General features: G+C 39.6%; 2 protein-coding genes across 4 annotated transcripts; one reads left to right on the top strand and one right to left on the bottom strand.

Moving 5' to 3' along the window:
- The first annotated feature begins 3490 nt into the window (after positions 1-3490).
- LOC108978464 lies at positions 3491-17293 on the top strand. Of its 3 annotated transcripts, none has more exons than XM_018948770.1 (5): positions 3491-5575; positions 5744-10360; positions 12407-13169; positions 13241-14872; positions 16093-17293. In XM_018948770.1, exons 2-4 carry the CDS (start codon positions 5744-5746, stop codon positions 14824-14826), a joined length of 6966 nt encoding a protein of 2321 aa, XP_018804315.1. In that variant the 5' UTR covers positions 3491-5575; the 3' UTR covers positions 14827-14872; positions 16093-17293. The 3 variants fall into 3 exon arrangements, with proteins under 3 accessions (XP_018804315.1, XP_018804313.1, XP_018804314.1); XM_018948768.1 differs by having other exon boundaries at positions 16113-17293; XM_018948769.1 differs by lacking the exon at positions 3491-5575 and having other exon boundaries at positions 5638-10360; positions 16113-17293.
- A 990-nt stretch (positions 17294-18283) lies between these two features.
- LOC108978456 (TOX high mobility group box family member 4-B) lies at positions 18284-20685 on the bottom strand. Its single transcript, XM_018948756.1, has 2 exons — positions 20363-20685; positions 18284-19480 (listed from the first exon to the last, which is right to left on the bottom strand). Exons 1-2 carry the CDS (start codon positions 20540-20542, stop codon positions 18677-18679), a joined length of 984 nt encoding a protein of 327 aa, XP_018804301.1. The 5' UTR covers positions 20543-20685; the 3' UTR covers positions 18284-18676.
- Between the last annotated feature and the right edge of the window lie 1670 nt (positions 20686-22355).

Genomic DNA, 22355 nt, shown 5'->3' on the forward strand with positions numbered 1-22355 from the left:
TGACCACAAATGGTTAATCAATTTCCTGTTTGTTTGACTAATGCAAACATTACATCACTGTCATTTTAGGAGGTCTAAGTTACTGTTTTAGATTTTTCATTTCATTAACAAAAATATTGAATAAATAAACGATATTCTATCATAATATCAACAAAAAATCTACAAGATATTAGGAAACAAAATTAGTCGGTCCAAAATATACTTCAAATATGTAAAAAGTTTGCTAAAAACACTTTATTTATCAATGATGTTACTCATAGAGTAAATATATATTAATAGTAGGTTACATTAGATGGCTGATCCCGCGGCGTGACGGAGTATTAATAGTAAAAATTATATAAATATAAAAATTAAGAATATTTTACTCATTCTGTAGTCTGCACCTGACAGCGCTTTGACAGCAAATTGAGTGATTATACACCGTTTTACCGCATTACCACTCTTTGGAATATGCCTCAATAGCTCATTTATCCCTTGTGAGCAAACACTGAAGAAATTGATTTAAATTGAATGAAAATTTAAACGTTCTCTCCCTTATATTACTCACCAAAAACTAAAGATAAAAGTAGTTGCTTATTTACATAAGTAATTTGTAAAATCTGAAATCGTGATTGGCATTTTATTAACTTTATCTAACTTTATAAAATCAATTTCTCACTGGCAAATAATTACTAATATTGCATTAAGAAAGCTACCGAACAGCTTATGAAAGAAATTTTTAGAAAACATCTTATTTTGCTATGACAGTTGAGCAGTCTATAACGGCAATCAACCATGACTAAGTAAATCTCTATTAAGCCGCATCTGCGCAAGCAAATTGAATACATGTGTTAAAATAAATTATTGCTTTCCTAAATATATAAGCTATTTGCTTAGCAAATGGACAGGTTTTTTTGAATATTAATTAATACGAAATTTCCATTTGAATGCTTCGATAATTTGCATGGAAATAAATACAAAATAAATTGCATAAAAATTGTATATATATAGTTACTCACGAACACAATCGGTTCAAGTTGAATGAATTTTATTTGATTATAGAGTATTGATATTTTTCCATATTTACAGTTGCTAACAACTTTTGATATGCTTAAGAAAATATTATATTACATGCAGCCTATGGTATGTGGAGTGCATTTAGAGGGTTCCAAAGGCATGGCTTTCGAGTTGCTATTGCAATGCAATAATTTCCAGTAACCTGTCAGGTTATATATAATGATTTGTTTATACAAGCTATTAAACCATATTAAAGAATTAAAGGGACTGCGACTGCGACAGCTTGTTACCATAAATGGCGTCTATATGATCAATCGATGGCGCTTACGTTTTTCTACCGACAAATAAAATACATGTAATGATGCCAGTTTTTGCAATAAAACTGTCTCAAAGACATTTATATTGCTAATAATTATGAAATGGTTATAGCTGAAATTGTTTTAACTTAGGTAACGGATCGCAGAGTACTTTAAGCTAAAAAAGTAAATGGAGATGATAATAAGAAAGTGCTGATGCAAGAAATTAAAGAAATTTACGAATTGTAAGCGAACTCCGAAATGCATTAAAATCCGTTCCCACGACAATCGGTTCTAAGTAACCGGAACGGACCCGAACTTTCATCCGCCCAAGGAAGGTCAACTCTGCAACATGCCTCGAAATTAGTTCAGGAATGTTTTCTGCCGCCAGACCAAGAACAACAACGCATTAAAACATTGCAGAAGTACTCTGGTAGGTTCGCTTTTACCATCCGAGAAACAACCGCTATTAATTGAAGATTAGATAAAATTGTTTTCATTTCCTAACGGTGGCTCGAAAGAACTAATGTCCGATGATGCCGCTCTGCTATTTTCTGAACCACACGAGGATTTAACTCACTCTGAAAGTGACATTTTTGTTTCTTGACGAAGGCAGAATGGAAATGGAGAACATGAAGTCGCGTAAGAAACTTGAAGAGTTTCCGAATGTAGTACCAAAGTGAAACCTTCCTAAACACACTAACAAATCCATAAGCAAACCTGTAAGAGGTGATTTATTTTATACCTTGAACATACATTCTATATATGACTATTAATGGTAGCTTCACGAGTTGAGTAGATTTAGCCTTTACGCGAGCTAGTTCGTCAGTTTGAGAGTTAATTTTTTTTCAATCGCAAACAAAAATAGAGGACGCAACTGCCCCTTGGTCACAATACACTTGTGTCAACGTTTTTTCCAAACCTCAAAGCAGTTGTTAAAGTCAATTTCCGGAATAGCCTTTAACCCGCTCAACGATTCACCTTTAATGTCTTCAGTTTACTCGAAAACTGTTTCCTTGGAGCGGTCGTTTGAGTTTGCTGAAAAGCCAGAAGTTACACGGAGCTAAATCTGGTGAATACAGTGTTTGTGGCACAATATTGGTTTTAACTCACGCAGAACCAAACCAGTATGCCACGGTGTATTATCATGGTCCAAAAACCAAGAATTATCGGCCCATAATTCTGGCCTATTTTTACGAATACCATCGCTTACACGAGGCATAACCCCCAATAGTATTCATTGTTAACATTTTGAGCGGTCGGAAGGAATTTGGAGTGCACCACACGTCGATAATCGAAGAAAATTGTCAGTATAACTATTATTTGTCTGCCTTGACGTGGTTTTTTCGGCTTCGGCTCGCCTTTGTCACGATATTCGGCCGGTTGCTAGTCTTTTTCTCTGTCGTAAGCATAGATCCAAGATTCATCGGCAGTAATAATATGTTCCATGACACCCTGGTTGTAGAAAAACATTGTTTCACAGACGTTAACGCGACGCTGTTTTTCAAAAAAGTTGACAGATTTTGAAAACAATCGTTCTTTCATTATTCTTGAAGACAATTGAGCTTTCAAAATGCTTTTCACTGATCCTTGCGATATTGCAACGATGCAAGTAAGATCTCTGACTATTAATCGTCGATTCTCAAACACTAATTCCACTATTTTATTGACGTGTTGCGCATCAGTTGATGTTGATGGCCGTCTTGGAAGTGCCTCGTCGTCAATGCGTTCTCGACCGCTTTGAAAAATGTGTACCAATCTAAAACACTTCAACGCGACAAACAATTATCACTGAAGACCTTTTCGCAGCATGCTGAACGTTTCGACCCCCAAAATTCAGTGGACCCCCTTTGTTGAATAATTTCACTCATCGCAAAAATCGCCAAAAGCACTTTATGTATTTCATGTTTCAAGACAAGTATATTTATGATTATTTTGATGTGGGATTCGGCACAGATGTCACTGACAGTCATACAAAAAAAAAAAAACAAAAATATATTTCGACAAATGGATAGCAGTTTAAACTAGAAAACCCTACTATTTTTTGCCCACATTGGTATGAAACTTAGTGTGAATACAATTGAAATCACATTTAGATACAAATGTATGGTATAATTTATTTCACATCTGCTGAATTTTTAACTCAACTTACTGTTGTTTTACTTACTCATGTATTTGTTTATCTCTTCCCATTGCAGGTTAATTATACATTAATAGCAACAACAACACAAAAAGTAAGGAAAAACGCAGGCGCAAACAACTGCAACTACAATAGCATTACGAGAGCACGAACAATGCACATGCACACACATACACGAATGCACAGCAACAACATTGCCGCTTGAAGAAATAAACAAATCGGCGAGTGGTGGCGGAGACTGCGACGCGGCAGAGGTAATAAATCAGTGACAACAACGGCAAAATGTTGACTGCAGTTTATCAAAAACAACAGCAGCAACAGCAACAACAAGAACAGATAACTATAAACAACAACTTTAAAGAAACTAAAGCACAAGACGAACATAAACGACGTCTCGCCACACGGCTGCTGCTAGAGAGACGCTAAGCAAGGCGCACCGGCAAACAAAGTGAACTTATTCCAAAAGTGTAAACAAAAATACGAGTCACAGCAACAAAAACAACAGCTAGGCTAATATACACGAATACGACGTTTTGAGAGCAACTGCAACAACAACAACAAGTTGCTTATGTGCATACAGCACTAAGCGTTATTGTTGCTATTGTAAAGTTGAGTTTTTTTTTTTTAATTTTTCTGTTGCAACAACAATGCATTGCAAGCGCCGCGCTGCATAGTAAGCGTGAGCGTAAGCTGGAAGCAACCGAATACCTGGCGCTGCTTAATTGTTGCACGGCTTGGTGAACACTTTGTAGTGCAGCAACAGCAAGCAGCATCGTCAACACATACGCGCTGAGGTGTTTACACAAGTGACAGCTGCAATAACTTAAGCATTAGCAGCAAAGCAACAACAACAACAACAACAACGAAGTATACATACAATAGATTTTTGTAAAACAGTCAACGGCAGTGGCAACTCACACAATTAAATTGCGCGGCACAGAAACTAATTGAACAGTGTTGAACAGGTACTACAAAAGCGACAACAACAACAAGCACGGCAGTGATCACTAACGTAACAAGCGCAACAGCGTTGTCGTTACAAGTGGTCAGCGGCTCATTTTGGGTTGGCCGATGCGGCGCTGATTGAGTGTCACAAATAGCAGAAGAACGCCGCACAAAGCAAAAGGCAAAAAGTTGCGTTCATCCGCATAATAAAAACAACGCAGTGCACGCCTGTTGTCAACTATAATTGCGAAGCCAAGAATTTTCGCGTTCGGTGCTTGTGTTGCCATGCGAAGTTGCAACGACGCACAGCGAAATAGTTGCAAATAGAATAGCATAACGTAGTGTCATTGCACACATGCTCACATACATATAAGCAGTTGTACATATATGCATTTTTACATATATAAGCGACTATATAGCAAATACATTTATATACACACCCGATCTCGTTGTTGCATTTAGTTTAATGTAGCCGCAATTGGAGCCGAGCACAAAAGCGGCGTAACTTTTTTTTCTGCTTTGACTTCCTTCATTCGTTATTTTCGCTTTACGAGGACGCTTAAACACAAGCAAACGAATATTTGCCTACAAACTGCAGTTGCGGCGACAAAGCATTGGCGGACAATAATCCACACAGTACCAACGGAATTCACGAAACACTGCACAACAACAACAACAAGAATAGTTGCGCATAAAAAGTTGCAATTTAAACGCAACAGACAGACAGCATTTTTCATAGCTACCGATGGCCAGCAGCGCCTGTGAATAAAAAGCACTTCATTTGGCATAGCAAACGGGTGTTTGGTTTTTGTTGTTTGTGCGCTTTTTTTGTTGGCAATAGATTGCATGAAATAGGCAAAAGAAACTGCGAAACTGCACGGTAAAAGAACAAACGCGCGCCGAGTGGCGACAAACTGAAAGGAACTCGCCGAGCGTGACTGCAAAGTGTGGAGGCATTAAGGCAAAACGGCGGCTCAGTTTGCCAGCATCAAAAAAACTGTGAAAAAAGCATAACAACAAAAGCGCACGTTGGCAACAATAGCATGCGCTAACGGTACAGCAGCCATTTGCCTAATGAAGCATTAGATAGAGCAACAACTGGCAATTTAAAGCAAAAACAGCAACAAAACTAGCACAGCGTTTGTAAGCGCAGCATAAAGAAATCACATCATCAACAACAACAACAACAAGGGCAAAAATGAACAGTGCAACGCCTGTCTCTTATACACATCTAGATGTGTATAAGAGACAGAGATAGAGCAACAACTGGCAATTTAAAGCAAAAACAGCAACAAAACTAGCACAGCGTTTGTAAGCGCAGCATAAAGAAATCACATCATCAACAACAACAACAACAAGGGCAAAAATGAACAGTGCAACGCATTCACCAACAGCCGCTACACCATCAGCGGCGCAACGCAGCAGCATGACAGCCAATGGCCTTGAGTTAACCACAACACCGCCAGTAGCGCCGGCGCGGCACACGCGCCCCTTGCCCGCTCAACGCGCCGGCAGCGGTTGTGTCAGCGGCAATGGTAGCAGCTCATCCACGACCACCTCTTCGCCACCGCAATATAGTGAGGACTTGCGGCGCGCCAATATGCCCACCACATTAAATTTATTGCCACGTCAAGGTAGCGTCTCCTCGACCAAGACCTGTGAAGTCGATTTGGGCGATGAGGAGCGTGACACTTTTTCGCCGGTAAGCACCGCCACCAGCAGCAGCGCGGACGAATGCGCCGACGGCAGCAGTCCCAGTGATGCAGTTATGCCTGCTGCAGGTGATGGCGGTGATAACGTTGGCAGCACCAACGCGCGTGCGAACAACAGTGGCGGCAGCAGCGCATATGATAATAAAGTCTACGATGTAGTGCATTTGCCGACAGTAGCACCAACGCCAGCGGCGCGCTTGAAGGTGTCCAACGGCAGTGGTGTCGGTGGTGGTGGTGGTAGTGTTGCTGCTGCAACTGGTGGCGGCATTCATTCCACTTCGAAGGAGGAGAAGCAGCGACAGAATGAGGAGATTGTTATTATGGAAACGTCGTCAATTTCTTCAGAAACTGGCTCATGGGAATCGGTGTTCCCACACGCTAACAGTATTGCAACAGGCAGCGTGGTGTCAACGGCCGCTGCGAGCATACCTACTGCTGGTGTTAGCAACACAGCTGTTGGAAAGGTGGCTGAGGTAAATTATCCAGCCTTTAGTACAGAATTTTCTTATGGTGAAAATAAACTGCCGAAAGCACCATTCGAGCTGCCGCGGGAGCGCGATAAATGCGGCGCAGCAGAGCCGCAAGTTAATTTACTTAAAGAGCCTGATATCGCGCCCTACCTGCGGGAGCGCACTTACTCGACAGGGGCGTCAGTAACTGCAGATACCAGCTCATTGTTCACTGGCATCAGTGCACATTCGCTGTTGCGTGATCTGGAGCGGCGTGACAACCCCATGAATTCTTCCGGGCATAGCGCCTGCTTCATTGACGCTTCATCGCTGCGTGATGAAGATGAAGTGCTATCCTTTCCAAGTCTGGATGGACAGCAATCGAATGAGGATGCTAAGGATATTGAAGAGCATGTGGAAGAGCAGTCAACGAAAGTGGTTGGTGGAGAAGATGAGGATTCACCTACTAAAAAACTTGAATCATTCCATAAAGCATTTGCCAAGTGCAAAGTGAAATCTAAAGACTTGCCTGAAACTGCAGAAACATTTGATACATCAAAGTCAAGTTCCAGTTCGAATTCTGGTGCAGATTCGCCGCAGAAACAAATTTCGGTTGCCTCCGCTACTTCCACTAATAATCTCTCGGACGAGGAAAAACTTTGGAAACGTGAACACGAAAATCAAAAAGCGCCACTGATTACCGAAGACAAGGATGCTGTTGGTAAGGCGCAACTACTGGCCACCCAGCAGCACATTTCCACGCAAGAAGATGCCACTGAGGCATCAGTTTCATTAGTCGCTGATGCCGATTCCTCAGACTCTTCGGAAATCGTTAAGTTGCGCCGTGAACAAGAACATAAACCACGACCGTATATTTTTCAGCACAATATGCAACAATTTAGTATTCATCCCTTGGCGGTGAGTCCTAAATTTTCGGTGCACAGCTCGACAGGTACCAGCATTTCACATCCGACTACAGTAAATGCAGCACACAATGATCTCAGCTACACTACCGACTACTCTTCATCCAGTCCTGCACCGAGCTTAGTTTGGTCCGAACACGAGCACCGTCCTAGTCTAAGCGGTCGTCCACATGTCGATGACTATGACGGGCACATACATAAGGCATTTACTCAACCGGACACACCGCATAATTCAATAGCACACATAGAGAATGCCTCAAGCAATAACTCTTCCATACATCGCGACTATACCATGTCTTCTTCATTATCGCACCAACGCGATTCCGGCGCTTATTGCAGCGATGCCACAGACTCACCAGTACCAATGCCGCGCACGCCAAAACGTTCCAAGTTCGATGAAGCAAATCCCATTATATCCGGTGGCGCATCAATCAAAGATTTTGCGCCCAAGCAATGCGAAAGTCCACCTGTGCATCGGCGTTTGGAGTCATGCCCCATCGTCTCGGGTGGCTTTGCCTCGTTGGATTTTGAACCAACACGTCCGTTGGGCGATGATGATGAGGATCAGGTAGAGTTGCGTTCACGGCCGAAGACACGTAAACCTATACCTGGTATTGCGTCATGGGTTGTGGACATGAGTGACTGTCGTACGGAGCGTCGTAAAAGCACCAGCTCAACATCGAGCATGGAAGCATCTGCAAGTAAATTTCGGGAACGTTCAGATTCGACAAGTTCGCATAAGAGCGGTTGCGGCTTTTACGTTTCCTTAGATAATATGGATGATAAGCCCAATAACGATGATCTCAATAAAAAACCAATGAAGCCGCAGATGAGTAAATCGTACACGGCACCGAAACCAGCCGGCTTCTTTGTTAATCTCTCGAAGAGCGAATATGCCACGGCCGAAGAAGTGAAACCTGAAGAGCCAAAGTCAGAGGAGACAACAGCTGCAGATAAGAAAAATATCTTTAGTATGTTTATAGATATAGGTGAGAGCAAGAAGCCTACTGGCACGCCAAGAAAAGAACCATTTAGTTTAGCGCAACGTTTATCTAGTTCGTACGCTTCACACGCTGCTCAACGACGCGGGGACGATGTGATGCGTTCCAGCGCAAGCTCGACGGAAACTTTAATGGCAAAAAGCAGCAGTCTAAAGATGAGTGCAGACAATGAATTATGTGGGGAGAGTAAATCGCTTGATTATAAGTGCAACCTTGAACCACCCATTACAGTGGCGGCAATACGTCGCCTATCACAGCAGCAGCGCGCTCAAAACGACGCAACAAAACGACATTCGTGGGGAACTAATGCAACAAAAGAAGGCGTTACGTGCGACTACAAACGCTCCATTAGTCTAACGGCAAATGGCGATTCAAAAGAGAATGGTGGTAATGGATTAATGAGTATCATTGATAAAATACCGTTAATATCTAAAGCGTCCTCCTTGTCGGTGGACAGCTCGTTGTCGCCTTTCGACGAATACACCGGTTCCAAGTCTGAATTGAGCACATGTTCAAACAATTCGGCAAGAAATTCTGTGTCGGGTGGTGAGCGTGACGATGAAGTTTTCATCGCTGGCACTGGTGCCGCTAACGGTGGACGCGTCAAGAGACGGCGCCGCGATGTACAAATCAATGAAACATTTGACAAAAGTAGTTTGGCTTCCATAACAGACGGTGTGCTTTCAAAAGATTTGTCGCCAGCATCCACGACTGATACTGAAGACTTGACTTTCCAGCAGGATGAGGAACTGGCAAAGCGTGAGGCGGCACTGCAACAGCAGCAGCAGCTACAGCAACAGGTGCCATCAAATCGCTCATCGGCTATTATTATGGAAACCATAATTGAGGCCAAAGAAACATCCTCACCTAAGAAAAATGCCTCCGGTCACACCATGGAGACTCTACATGCAACCATAGAGAAGCAAAAAATGCTGCTGGAAACTGTGAATGAGCATGGTGAAGTCGAAAAGGGTACATTTGTGAAATTATCGGATATGGATAAACCCGCAAAGTTCGAGCTACACTCGCCGGAATCAATGAGTAAGAGTGTGGGCAATCATCGTCAAATCAATCGGCTATTTCGTGACGATTCGAAAACGCGCCCTCATTCATGGACCATGACCCGTTCACAAGGCAATAGTTTCCTCAGCATAACTAATTCGGTGGAGAACTTGCGCAGCTTGTCGCGTCTTTTCCCGAATTTTTCGAAAGAGTTCTCCAACTCTTTGCCGAACGACATTATCTGTGATCAAATGGACTATATACAAACGGATATCAGCGGTGATTCCAGTATGGCTTCAAGTATCAGTCGTTCCGGCATGGATGAGTCTTCCATATCGTGCCGTCAACCACGCAGATTAGGTGAGGATTTGCTGAAAATGTTCCTGCAAGAGATTGCCACCGACATGATCGTCGAAGTGCATGGCCGCCGCATTAAGGCGCATAAATGCATTCTACGCTCGCGCTGTCAATATTTTGCCGCTATGTTGGCGGGTAGCGGCGCACAGAGTGTGGTCTCACTACAGGGCTACTCCTATTCGGCAGTACATTTTGCATTGTGTCACATTTATTCCGGCGCTTCGCATCCTCCCGATGGCATTAGTTTGATGGAGTTGGCTGCTTTAGCTGACCTGCTTGGCTTAGAGGGACTGAAGGAAGTCACTGCGCACGCCTTGAAGACGAATTATTGTCACAATTTTCATAAACCCTGCTCGGGTTGTATCGATGGTATACTACAGGTCCTGCCTGTGGCATTGACTCACTCGTTAGATGATTTGTATCGCAAATGTCTGCGGTGGACTTGTCGCCACTACATGAAAGTATGGCCCACACGTCAATTTGCTCAGCTGCCAGCAGACATATTGGGACGATGTCGACAGCAAATTGTTGCTTACATGGTGAGTTTGTCTTTATTTGATATATAATGATTGAAAAAACAGTAATAAGTTTTATTAAGTGCTACAGCTAGATATTGAAACTGTATAAAATTTCAAGCCTTTGAAATTTCATCTTACTTCTGTGTTAGTAAAAATTAGAGGCGGTAATTGAAGGTTATCGCCAGGGCAGATTAGTAATGATTTCGACCCAACCTCACTTTTTCTTTAAATGGATGAAAATATTCCTGCCACGTTCACAATCCCCCGCCGGATAATAATAAATAATCTGGTACTTGGGGTTACGAACCTTTTCAGATGATCCTTTGGATATTACTACCCAATTTTCGACGAATTTCAAGCATAAATCGCCCGATACTGCTGAAATTTCACGTTTGATATTCGTACGAAGTTCATCAATCGTCGCTGGCTTGTTGACATAGACCATACAGAGTTGCCTAACGGGAATAGTCTCACGTCGTCAAATCGCACGACCGAGGCGGCCAATTGACTGTGACATTTCGTGAGATAACGTTCACCAAACTTGGTTTGCAATAAATCGACTGTGGCATTCGCTGTGTGGCTTGCGGCACCGTCCTGTTGGAACCATATATTGTCCAAGTCCACATCATCACATTCGTACTAAAAATGTTTGGTTATCATTGCCCATTGCCGATCTTGATCTTCACAGAATAAGTACGGCCCAATGACTTTGCCGGCCCATAAACCACACCAAACCGTAATTTTTTGCGATGATGACTTATTTAGTACGTGTGGAATGCTGCCTGACCAATAACGCATATTTTGATGATTTTTCGATGAAAATCCGGATCGTTTTCAAGTTGTTGCCATACCAAATTACGAACATACGACGATTCTGGGGTTAAGCGGCTTCAGTTGTTGCGTCCATTTGATCTTGTAAGAATGAAGGCCAAGATCTTTTCGCGAAATTCGCCACAACGCTTAAGAACGACGTGTGAGAGACTGGACTTTGAGTTTTCGTCAATTGATATTCTCGACACTGGCGATCACTGGCGCCGCAACATTTTGTACTGTGTCTGAGGATTCAAATTTTTCCACTAGACGCTCAATTATTGATCTGACACGACGATTATGTCGAACATAAATTGACTTAGCGCTCTTAAAATTGAGGCCACTGACTCCGAGTTTCGGTAGTAAATTTTAATGATTTCGACTCGTTGTTGGCTCGTATATTTTTCCACGATGAAATGACAAACATTACTGAAGAGAAATGTCAAAAGAGTGGGAAAAATATGGTGTCGTTTGCTGTCGCTATCGGTCTACTTTTGAAGCGTCGTTTTGAAAAAAAACCGTTAAAGAACTTGTCGTTGTCATCCCTGTCATTAATGCAAAGAATTCAGTGCGACCTTACCCGACATAAAAGTACCAAGCAAACATGCAATGGCAAGTGGGTTTTATATGAAGCCTGGCAGACATAACCAACAGCGATCTTTACAGGTGGGAGCTCAACAAAAACTGTTTCAAAGGATTTACTTTAAAATCAGATTGCTTGCAAAAAATCGCATTCCAACCTAATTTAAATTAACCTATATCCAAATACAATCTTGCAATAATTATCAGTTTCATTGCCAATGTGTTTTAATCTATGAAACCTTGAGATATTATCAGTGCGAAATTGTTTATTTGCCACTGAATAGAACGGAATTTAATCAAATTCGCACAGCCTATTATCTTTACGGCTTGTTTAGTATATGTATATGAACCCTATAAGAACGACCACTCCACTAACTTAGCTTCAAGAGATAAGAATTGAAAAGAGTGTGTGCCCAACTCTCGACAAATGCAATAAGCGAACAATGATTTTCCTTATGTGAGGACTGCGGAGGATATTGTATACCTGCATGAGTGCCTTATCTAGCAAGATATCGATCAATGATAAGCAAAAAATTATGAGAATTATGAATCAGCTGTATTTGTAGGGACTGAGCGTCATTACCAGCTTGTTAACCTACTTATTATATTATATATATTTTAACAATTTATCACATTCACTTATAACTTCTTTCTATGCACAATACTACGCCGCAGACATCGGAGAGCGTATTGGACACAGTGCTCGATTGTGATAACTTGCTGACACAGTTGGCGACCTACCGCTGGGGTGGTATTTGTGAGAGTCTTGTACGTGATATATTGGACGCCGCCTATGTCTACATTGCCGATCACTTTGCCAGCCTGATAGCGAGTGACTCTTTCCTATCGCTCGGTCACGATCGTAGCAGTCACATACCGCGACTCGAGAGCGTACTATTGCGCACAGCATCGTCGCTAACACCGGATCAGGCATGTCGCAGTTATCAGCGTGTGACACGCCTCAACACTGTGTTGCAGGCGAAAGTCATACAAATGCCGGCAAATCTTGGTGAATTGGCTAAAGAATTGCAAGGCTTGCAAGAGGAAGACTTAGATTGGGATGCTGAGTATATACGTTTGRTCAGCGCCATATTATCCGCAGTGGAGCAGTGTCTTATACGACAATGTTCGCGCGCTATGCGTGTAACTGCTTGGCAACGTATGGATCTGGACTTGCGTAAGAAGATACAGACATTGGCGCGTCTCACCGAACCGATGGATCTGAAGCGCAGCAAGCCCGTCTCGAAAGCATTCACATTTAGTGGTAGCACACGCAACCAGGACCTGTATCAGGTGAAGTTGGCAATACAGGCGCATTCGAAGCGCGCCATGGCACAGGATACACAACTCTATAAGGCAACGCAGACTCAAGATGCGGGTAATGTGCAGACAACCGAGCGCGGTGTGCAGGCCAACAACGATATACGTGAAGGTACAAGTAAGTACAAACAATTCAAGCTTAAATGTTAGTACTACCGTTTTTTTCTAAATACATGTGTGCTTTCGCAGGTAAAATTCTTAAATCGAATACCCGCGTCCATGTGCCTCAAGCGCTGCGCGCTAGCTCACAGAGCGCCACGACTTCCGAACGCAACAGTTTAAACACACACCGGCGCACACAATCCGAAGCGCCAATGCATATAAATAAAGGCAGCACAGCCGCACCAGCGTTGCCGCCAAAACCTACGAGCGCCGAAGTGAAGAGCGACACTAGCAAGAAAATAGCAGCACGTCTGTCTGAGGTGCGACCACGCTACCTAGAGCCACGCAAAGTGCATGCACCAACTGGTTTTGGTAATGGTCCCGTGCGTAGCGCCACAAGTTCCAGTATACCGGCCACCAGCAAAGGTAAAGGCCGTCAGATCTCATCTAGCGATAGTTCGCGTACTTCCAGTCCAGCCACGCGTAAAACCGCTAGCCAAATCGGACGTAAATCCATTAATATGTCGCTGGATAGTTTGGCGTCGCCATCGCGCCGTGGTCGCACCATGCGTATGAAGGCCACCGACAATGCCGACCGTTTTTCGGATCGTGGCGGTGATTCGCTCGGCGATAGCATGAAAAGTTCGGTGATGACAAATAAAGCGATATCGCAGGAATCACTTTCGAGCATAACCAAGCTGTCGCGCTCGAATCCCCTCATTGGCAACAGCGTCAAACAGTCGGCAGCTGTCGGTAGTAAGTCGCAAAACAGCAAGTTGACTAATGGTATTGTGAAGACGAATCGCGCTGCAAGCATCGGCACAAAACCGCCGAAACATTTGCAACAGCAAAATATAAAATCAACCGGTTCGAGTCCCTCTTCGGTGACAACAACCAAGTCAGCCGCCAGCCGCCTCTCATCCGTATCATCTACACACTCATCGCGCGATATGTTCAAAAATCGTTCGATATCGATGCCGGGTCAACCAGCGTCACAGGGCACTGCTGGTGGTCAACAAACGTCTGGAGGTGGCCCGCGACATAGTTTCTTATCGGCCAAATCACGTGAGATACTCGCCAAACGCGCAGAGAAAAACAAATTACAGCAGCAACAACAACAACTACAACAAACCGCCAATAGCTCCGGCGACGAACGGAGCAATACGAACGCCGTCCCTGCACCCACCAATAACCAACAACAAAAGCAACATCATCCGCACACCGGTCCAATACGTTCCGCCTCACACACAGCCGTCACAGCGGCGTCAAATGCCAATTATACGCGCAACTCGCTACCATCGAATATACCAACACGTCGCCCCAACTCGCTGCAACTAAAGAAAACAACAAACAATCATCTTGTTAGCAATAAAAATAATAATGCTGTCAATCAAATGGCACATTTGAATAATAAAAACAAAATCATTAACGCCACCAATGGTGTGTTGAAGGCAGCGCATGCGGTCAAGCAGAAAATCGAATTGTTCATCGATACGTCCACGTCAGCGGCTGGCCGCGGTGACAAGACAACACCGCCACCAACGCAACCGACTCAGAAAAGCATCGACCAACAACAGAAACCGACACGTGTCGAAACGAAATTGGAGCGTTCGAGTACGTTTTGCAAGGAGTCCTCCGATATGGATATCAATGAGTTGCAGATTATTGAGTAGAGAGAGGAAGCTAATGCGACTTGGCGAGAGCTCAACCGCAAATGAGGTGTGATATCGGTTTATTTAATATTTATATTTTTGTATATATTATATTGGCATGCATAATTAATTATTATTTACAGTAACTACATGCTATAAGAGTGTGGTAGTTTTAGGCCCCTATCGGATTAGTTTTCGAGATACATATAGTTATTTCGACGCTGAATTTTGAAAATATCAAAATTCGACAACACTTGGTCCATATTTCATCTGATATATATAATAACTCAACCTTACAAACACTAAAATATTCTTCTCGGTTTGTAACTTTAGTTTTCATGACAATTTTACAGTCAGTTTAACAGCTGTTGGCTGAAGAAAGAAAAAAGCTGTTTGATGATAACAACTGGACTCAAGACTTTTTGACAAGTTTAGTGGTTATTGATAATGTGAATTGAAAATATCAACTGAAGTGTAGCTGAGTTGTAAACCGTAATACTCGTAATAATTTCGGATTTTATCACATATTTCGTGTAATAATTATACCTTGACTGGGTTATTAAAGTTGTCACGATGTTTATAACACCCAATAGGAAGTCGGAGATCTTATAGAGTATATATACTTCTGGTTGTTGTTAAAGCGGCAAAAAACATTCCTGAAATTCGAGGAGTGGTGTCGAGTTGACAGTCCTCGACCGGATAAAAATCCGTTCCGGTTACTTACCCGACTGTAATGGGACCAGAATACTTTATTTATTTAGACCCGTCTGTATTGGGAACAGAATACTAAATGTACTTGTATAACATATCAGCACAATTATTCGATTTAGTCATTTGCCTGTCTATTCCTTTGTCCGCGAACTAACCCCACAATTTTTGAGGTACCGACCTAAAAATTTGCACACGTCCTTTTCTCACAAAGAAGCTGCTCATTTGTCAGAACCGCCGATATTGGATAACTATAGCATATAGCTACCAAACAAATGGGACGATCAGAATCAAGTCCTTGTATGGCATAGGTTATTATTCAAAGTAACGCTACAATATATGAAGAAATTGTTCAAATTGGACTAGTATAGCATATAGCTGCCATATAAACTGATCAATCAATCAAGCAAGCAAGTTTAAGTACTTTTTATATTCTTATTTTATGCTATAAAAAATACAACTGTGAAGGATATTATAGCTTCAATGTAATTAAAGTTTTTTCTTACTTTTTTACCTAATTTTAACTATTCTTATTTGATTTTTTTAAATACTAACCAAGTTATCTATTGAGTACTACAGCTCAGCCTTATTTTCTCCAGTTTACCACCATAAGAGCAAGAGGACGAATCTGCAATTTTACCAACCTGGAGGCTGGCAACGCAAGGACGCTTTGGTTAAAAGAACGACTCTAGTCATTAATGATGGGGAAATTGCTAACTATGAAAGACAAATTTAAAATGACGGTATATACAGAAATTGGGAAAAATATACAAATATACAAAATTTGGAAAAATATATATATAATAGTAGTTGCCAATAATCGAAAATTTGCATAAACCTGAACGTAAAAACAACTTTAATCAAAAATGACCAAAAGCCGTTAAAACCCTAAAAACCATGCAGTAGCTACATGCAATAATAGTTATTCGTATATTTGCATACCTACCACAAATTTACATGCACAGCATAATAGTTGATTGCGAAGTAAAATTTGTTATTTGAAGAACAAATAAATATGAAAATTACCAGTGTTTGTTACCGCAAAATATCCCTCCTCCACAAGGCCCACAAAGTGTAGGCAAACAATATACCCAAATAACGCCAGCTGTGTGCACAGCGGTTAGTAAGGTATGATACGAAGAAGAAATTAAAATAATAATTACTTGCAACAGAAACGAACGAACGAAGTTAAGGTTTTAGAAGAATAGTTGAAAGGTAGACTTTCGTGATATTATTTACAATGCAATGCTTCGTTTCTTTTTTGCAGAAAGTGCAAGCAAACGTATCTATATACATATTTGTATATACTATACATACATATGTATATCTGTGCATGCATAATTATATGTGTGCTTTAGAATTTTTAACTTTTGAATTTGTGTTCGCACCTGCGAGTCTTCGAAATACCAAAAATAAATATTTAATCATTGCTTTTTGCGTGCAATTGTTTTTGTTATTCTTTTTTTAGTTTGCTTGTGCCACGAAAGTAACAGATCGCTTAAAGCGTTTCGAAAATCCTTCCGCCCTATTACAGCAAATTTATATTTTTGCCTTTATATATGAGCAAAATGTCAGCAATCAGCTGTTTTGTGTTTACCATTTAAAATGATTTTATATTTACATTCATACATACATAGAAATGCATATATTTTTGCCAACATTGATCTTCAATGACTTCGAATGCGCTATTGCGTTTGCTTTTATACGCATAATAATTATATTGAATTGTGTGTATATTTTTTGTATTTTTCTTCTTTTTTTTTTTTTTTTTTTTTTTTTTTTTTTTTTTTTTTTTTTTTTTTTTTTTTTTTTTTTTTTTGGTTTACTTGCTTCTACATTTCCTATGAAATTCGTTAGATTATACACTCTCCAATTTGCATACTTGTAAGTGTATATTAGCCCATTGAAAAAACTTTTTATATTGGTAAGCTCAACATACATTTTTACACGGATACTGCGAAAACGACTTAATTTTATAAATGCGGCAAACATGAAATTTTAGTTTTAAGTAACTGTATTATATATACATACAAACATATATATATATATATATGTATATATATAGATTTTTGAGCTTTTAAATTTATGATTTGATATTTTCTTTTGAAAGTTTCCCAGTTGATTCAATGTTGAATTTACAGAAATGTATGTAATTGGTCTATTGGTTGGCTGCAAGTTAGCGAATATAGAAATTCACAAATTTATAAGTGTGTACGTTACTTGTATTATGCTATAAAATACACTTTAATATTAAACAATACAAAAATGGAATAAAATGTTTTTGCTTTTTCAAAGAATATAAATATTGCAAGAAAACTAAGAAATGTATTAATAAAACATTAATATAACAAATTCAGTAATAAATTTCGTTTTTATTTAAATTGTTTATGATTGTTTATAACTAGTTGCTTGTAAGTATATACAAATATGGTTGAATTAACAAAATTAAAAAGGTATGCATTAAAGAAACACAATGCAACTAAACAGAAATATTAGCCGTTTGCATATTCTTAAAAAAAAAATATTACATATGGTAGAACTGTTATTCTTTCAAAAGTAGGGTTAAACATAGGAAAACTCAAAAGTAGTTAGTATTTAGTGTTTTTTTTTTTTTTTTTTGTTGCAATATTCCTCAAAGCAACCGCAAATTCTATATTATTTTATTTTCCGCAAACTGAGCCTTGAACACTTTTTTTAAAATCTCACTATTTTGCTTCAAACTAACCTCTCATCAATTTCAGTTAAAAATAAATAATAATTAGAACTCAAGTTTTGCGTTGTGACATACAAATGTCCTTATATATGTACGTACGCACGCTAAACTTAAAACTAGCTTACAGAAAAGTCAATATAATAAGATTTGATGGAAAGCTTAGGACAGTTAAATAATCCGAAATTACTTTTCGAAAACTTATCTTACAGTTTGAATATAAATAATAAAATAGTTAAAATTCAAAGTGATAGCACTGCCTGGGACTAGGCAGTTTTGAAGTCTACAGCAGTTTAATGGTGCGCAATAAGTTAGTGCAAAATATTTTTCAGACTAAAATTTTTATGTTGCTCTCCTTTAATTTGAGACGCTCCATACTACCATTATTGGTTAAACGTTTCTGAAAGAAGAGTTTTACTTTCGCGCAGTGCCGCCACTACAATAAGCCCGCTGTTATTGCTTGCGCGACTCCAGATTCGATTGCACCCACGCGTTGAACACATTGCGACAGTGTATGACGACGCACTCATTGCTGCAATATTCATCTTCCCAATCGGGATTAATGATGGCGCGTTTATTGCAATTCTCTCGTGTGCATTTCTGCACAGCACCTGCTTCACTGAGCATTTGAATCTGTGGCTGCGGTGGTTCGTTCGCTGCACTATTTACTTCAGCAGTAGGCGCTGCTACCTGCACCGGTGCGGCACTTACGTTTGTTTCACTGTTGCAGGCCATATTATTGGCAATGTTATTGTTACTGCTGCCGTCCGTACTGTAGCGCGATATTGTGAAAACAGCCGGTTTGGTTTGTAGAGCGGGTGTCGGTGCAATAGCAACATTATTTGCTAATTGTTGCTGTTGTTCATCCTGTTGTTCACGATATATGCGCATATGTTTCATATATTCCGCCTGCGCTGCTTCATGTTTTTTGCTATAAACATGTTTATGATTCACATCTAGTGCCTCCCACATAGATGAGACGATGCGCGACAACTCTTGAAAAGTACAGTTGGGATTTTGTTGTTTTATTGCGCTAACAGTATCACGAAAGAATAGTCCGTATGCTGACAGCGGTTTAGCGGGCTCATTGGCATCCGTAGCTGTTGGCGTTAGCTGCTTACGTGCAGCTAGTGTTGCTGTTGGTGTGTTTTGTGCGTTTTTAGTTGGAGATACCGCATACGCGGTATTCGCAAAGGATTCATCATTGGCGCTATGGTACTCATCCAGAGACACATCCATGCTACGAATTCTCTTTGTCTATAAGCAAACAAAAAAAAAAAAAAAAAAACAACTTAATTAATAAATCTAAAACATTTAGGAAATAAAAATATTGAATTTGAGGAAAACATTCTTATTTTGAAATACCCTGAAAACTTACTATAATTTTCTTCATCTGTTCCTTAAAAACAAAAAAATTATTTCAATACGAAAGCCTTGCTGCTAATCAAAATATAATTAAACTTAATGTGGCGGCCGAAGCTTGGTGACTAAAATAATACAAACTGATTTGCGATAACGCACGCTCTATCTACACACAGTTCTACAAAACAAACCCGTACCGCATACGAATAATTGTTCATGGATATAATCGTCATGTGGTTTCGAATCCCGAGACAACAATATCGGAAACATTTAGTACAAGTTATAGCCAATGCACAAAAAACCACGTCAACGTTTATATCAATTGTGTACGCAGGGACCCTATGTACCGCTCACCAAAAATGCTTTTCATTCCCCTTTGCCGAGCGCAGTACTCGCTTCATTGATTTTCAGCTTCTATTGATTGTCCATCAGTCTGCCGGCCACTATGTAGGTCTGTTATTTTTACACAAACAAATACTAATCCAATTTCGTAGTATTGTTTTTGTTGTGATTATAATCTTTGTTTGACTTAAATGTATAAATTTATACAAGTTTTTAATTTGCCCTGAAACACGCTGGTACATGTGTTTCCCAATAAAGGAATCTTTCTTTAGGAAAATGTTGCTATTTCACCTTCTTTATTTAGTTATGACAACTTATATTGCACATTGATTTTACTTGAGTACCAAATAGCAGCTTTCACTCTACTTTCCTCGATGTATAAAATACTTCCACGTTTTATAAATATTAGAATAAATTGTAGTTAATTACACTTACATTAAAATGCTGTTGATGAAATAATCCTACTTCCTGCTGCTGTTGATTTATAACGCTACTAGGGGCGTAAATTTCTGCACCACCTTGAACTTTACTTATAGTGTCGCAATCCGTTTCGTTGTCTGGCAAATCGAATATTACCTCGTCTCCGAATGATGGTGTATGGAACTGCGCATTCATTCTCACACGCCCTGCGTCGATTTTGGTTGCTATGTTAATTGTTTATTTATTAACAAGCAACAAACTATAAAAAATGAAACGAAGCTAAAATACTATTTTTTCATTGATCTCTTCGAGGCTTGAGGAATATGAGAAATGTCAAAATGACAATCATAAATTTAGCGCTACCAGCCTGTTTTTAAATCTCGAAAGTTACCACCAAACTAAAATTTATTGTTGTGATGTAATGATGTATTTAACGTTAGGTCTAACGTGCTACGTGGTTACGTTGCACGGGTTCAATCACTAAATTGTTTAACAAAAATTTTGAAATTTATCGCACATATTCCTTAATGTAAATTAATTCACTGAACAATAATTTTGCAAACAATTACTAACACATTGATTCGATATAAATTAGTTATTTACTATTATTTTTTAGATATTTAAGACGTTTATTTCTTTTCAACGCATACTTACAGGTGTTCTAAACAACTGATCTTCAGTTATAGCAGTGCATGGCCTTTAAATAGTGAATCCTCAGCTCTCTCTCACTTTCTTATTTTTTGTCTCTCTCTCTCTCTCTTATACTCAGGTATTCTGAAAAATCTTTTTGTCGGACATTTTGTATTTTCAATTTGCCTAATGAATATTTTTTTATTAATTCCAAATATTTCCCCTGTTTAAAAGTATTCATTCCTTGTCTAATATTGAAATAGTATTAATTTTATTTGTGTTTGTAAATGGTCGGTAACTTGTTCGTGTCAATATGTACACCTTACGGGGCATCTCGACAGGATAAAATCTATGTCTTACTAACTGTCAAATCCATTGCTATTGCCATTGCCAAATCTGTATGTGGGCATTTGTTATCTTGACATAATCATTTGCGCAAAGGCGTAGGGTAGGTAGGTTCGAGCTGATGTAGCACATGCTTTGAGTTCTTGAAATTGCGAAATGCCGTAGGATTACGATCCTTTGTTTTACAAATGTATTTCTGGGAGAAATAAGATAATAACAAAGGAGAAAGATCCTTTTTTCCAAAAACGTATTTCTGGGAAAAATAAGAATTCATATTTTTGGACCACTATATAATAATTTTGACATAAAGATACCAATTAAAATAATAAATTTAAAGTGAGCAAAGATATTTTGATTTATGCTTGTATAATTTTATTAAATTTAAGACTTCGGTCTTTCCCAACCGAATTTGCATAATTTTTCTGTAAATTAATTATTAAACTAAATATTAATTTTTTGGAATAATGTTATTTTGAAAATGTACTTTATTTTTATAATATAACACAACCGTCTTAATACAGTAATAAGACATAGATTTTATCCTGTCGAGATGTTCCGTTATCATCGCAACATATGACATATCAAACATATGACGACATCACAAAAGTGTGGCATCCTCTTATAATATCACGTTTTGACATAAAATAATTAACCCCCCATGGAACTTGAGTTTTTTTTAAGTCCTATATATATTTTATATTAAGTATAGCTATTGAAGTAGCCAGTGAATAGCAGCTACCCGAACCTATAAGCATTGAACGACTTTTCTGGAAACTTTCGCTTAAGCTGCAAATAGAAATGATATACCTGTATGTGTTTACAGGGTGGATTTAAAATTATCACGACAGCATCTTGTAGTAAGCAGGTATCTCGAAAACTGCTTCTGGTTGTTTCCACATAATTTCAAAAGTTTCGTCTTTAGTTAAAAACTAATTGGTAATCGCATCTAAATCATAGGGAATATTTTCTTTGGACTATAAACTTCAGAGGGTAGCTGGAGTAGTATTTTAGTTAATCGTTGTAGGTATTTAAT

Source organism: Bactrocera latifrons, unplaced genomic scaffold, assembly GCF_001853355.1.
Source record: "Bactrocera latifrons isolate USDA-ARS-PBARC rearing strain unplaced genomic scaffold, ASM185335v1 scaffold_122, whole genome shotgun sequence".
NCBI lineage: Eukaryota > Metazoa > Arthropoda > Insecta > Diptera > Tephritidae > Bactrocera > Bactrocera latifrons.

Coding starts and splice junctions, on each gene's coding strand:
- LOC108978456 (XM_018948756.1), bottom strand. CDS start 20,542: ATGAATGCGCAGTTCCATACACCATCATTCGGAGACGAGGTAATATTC. Junction 19,481..20,362: donor TTCATCAACAGCATTTTAAT/GTAAGTGTAATT, acceptor GTTTGCTTATAG/ACAAAGAGAATTCGTAGCAT.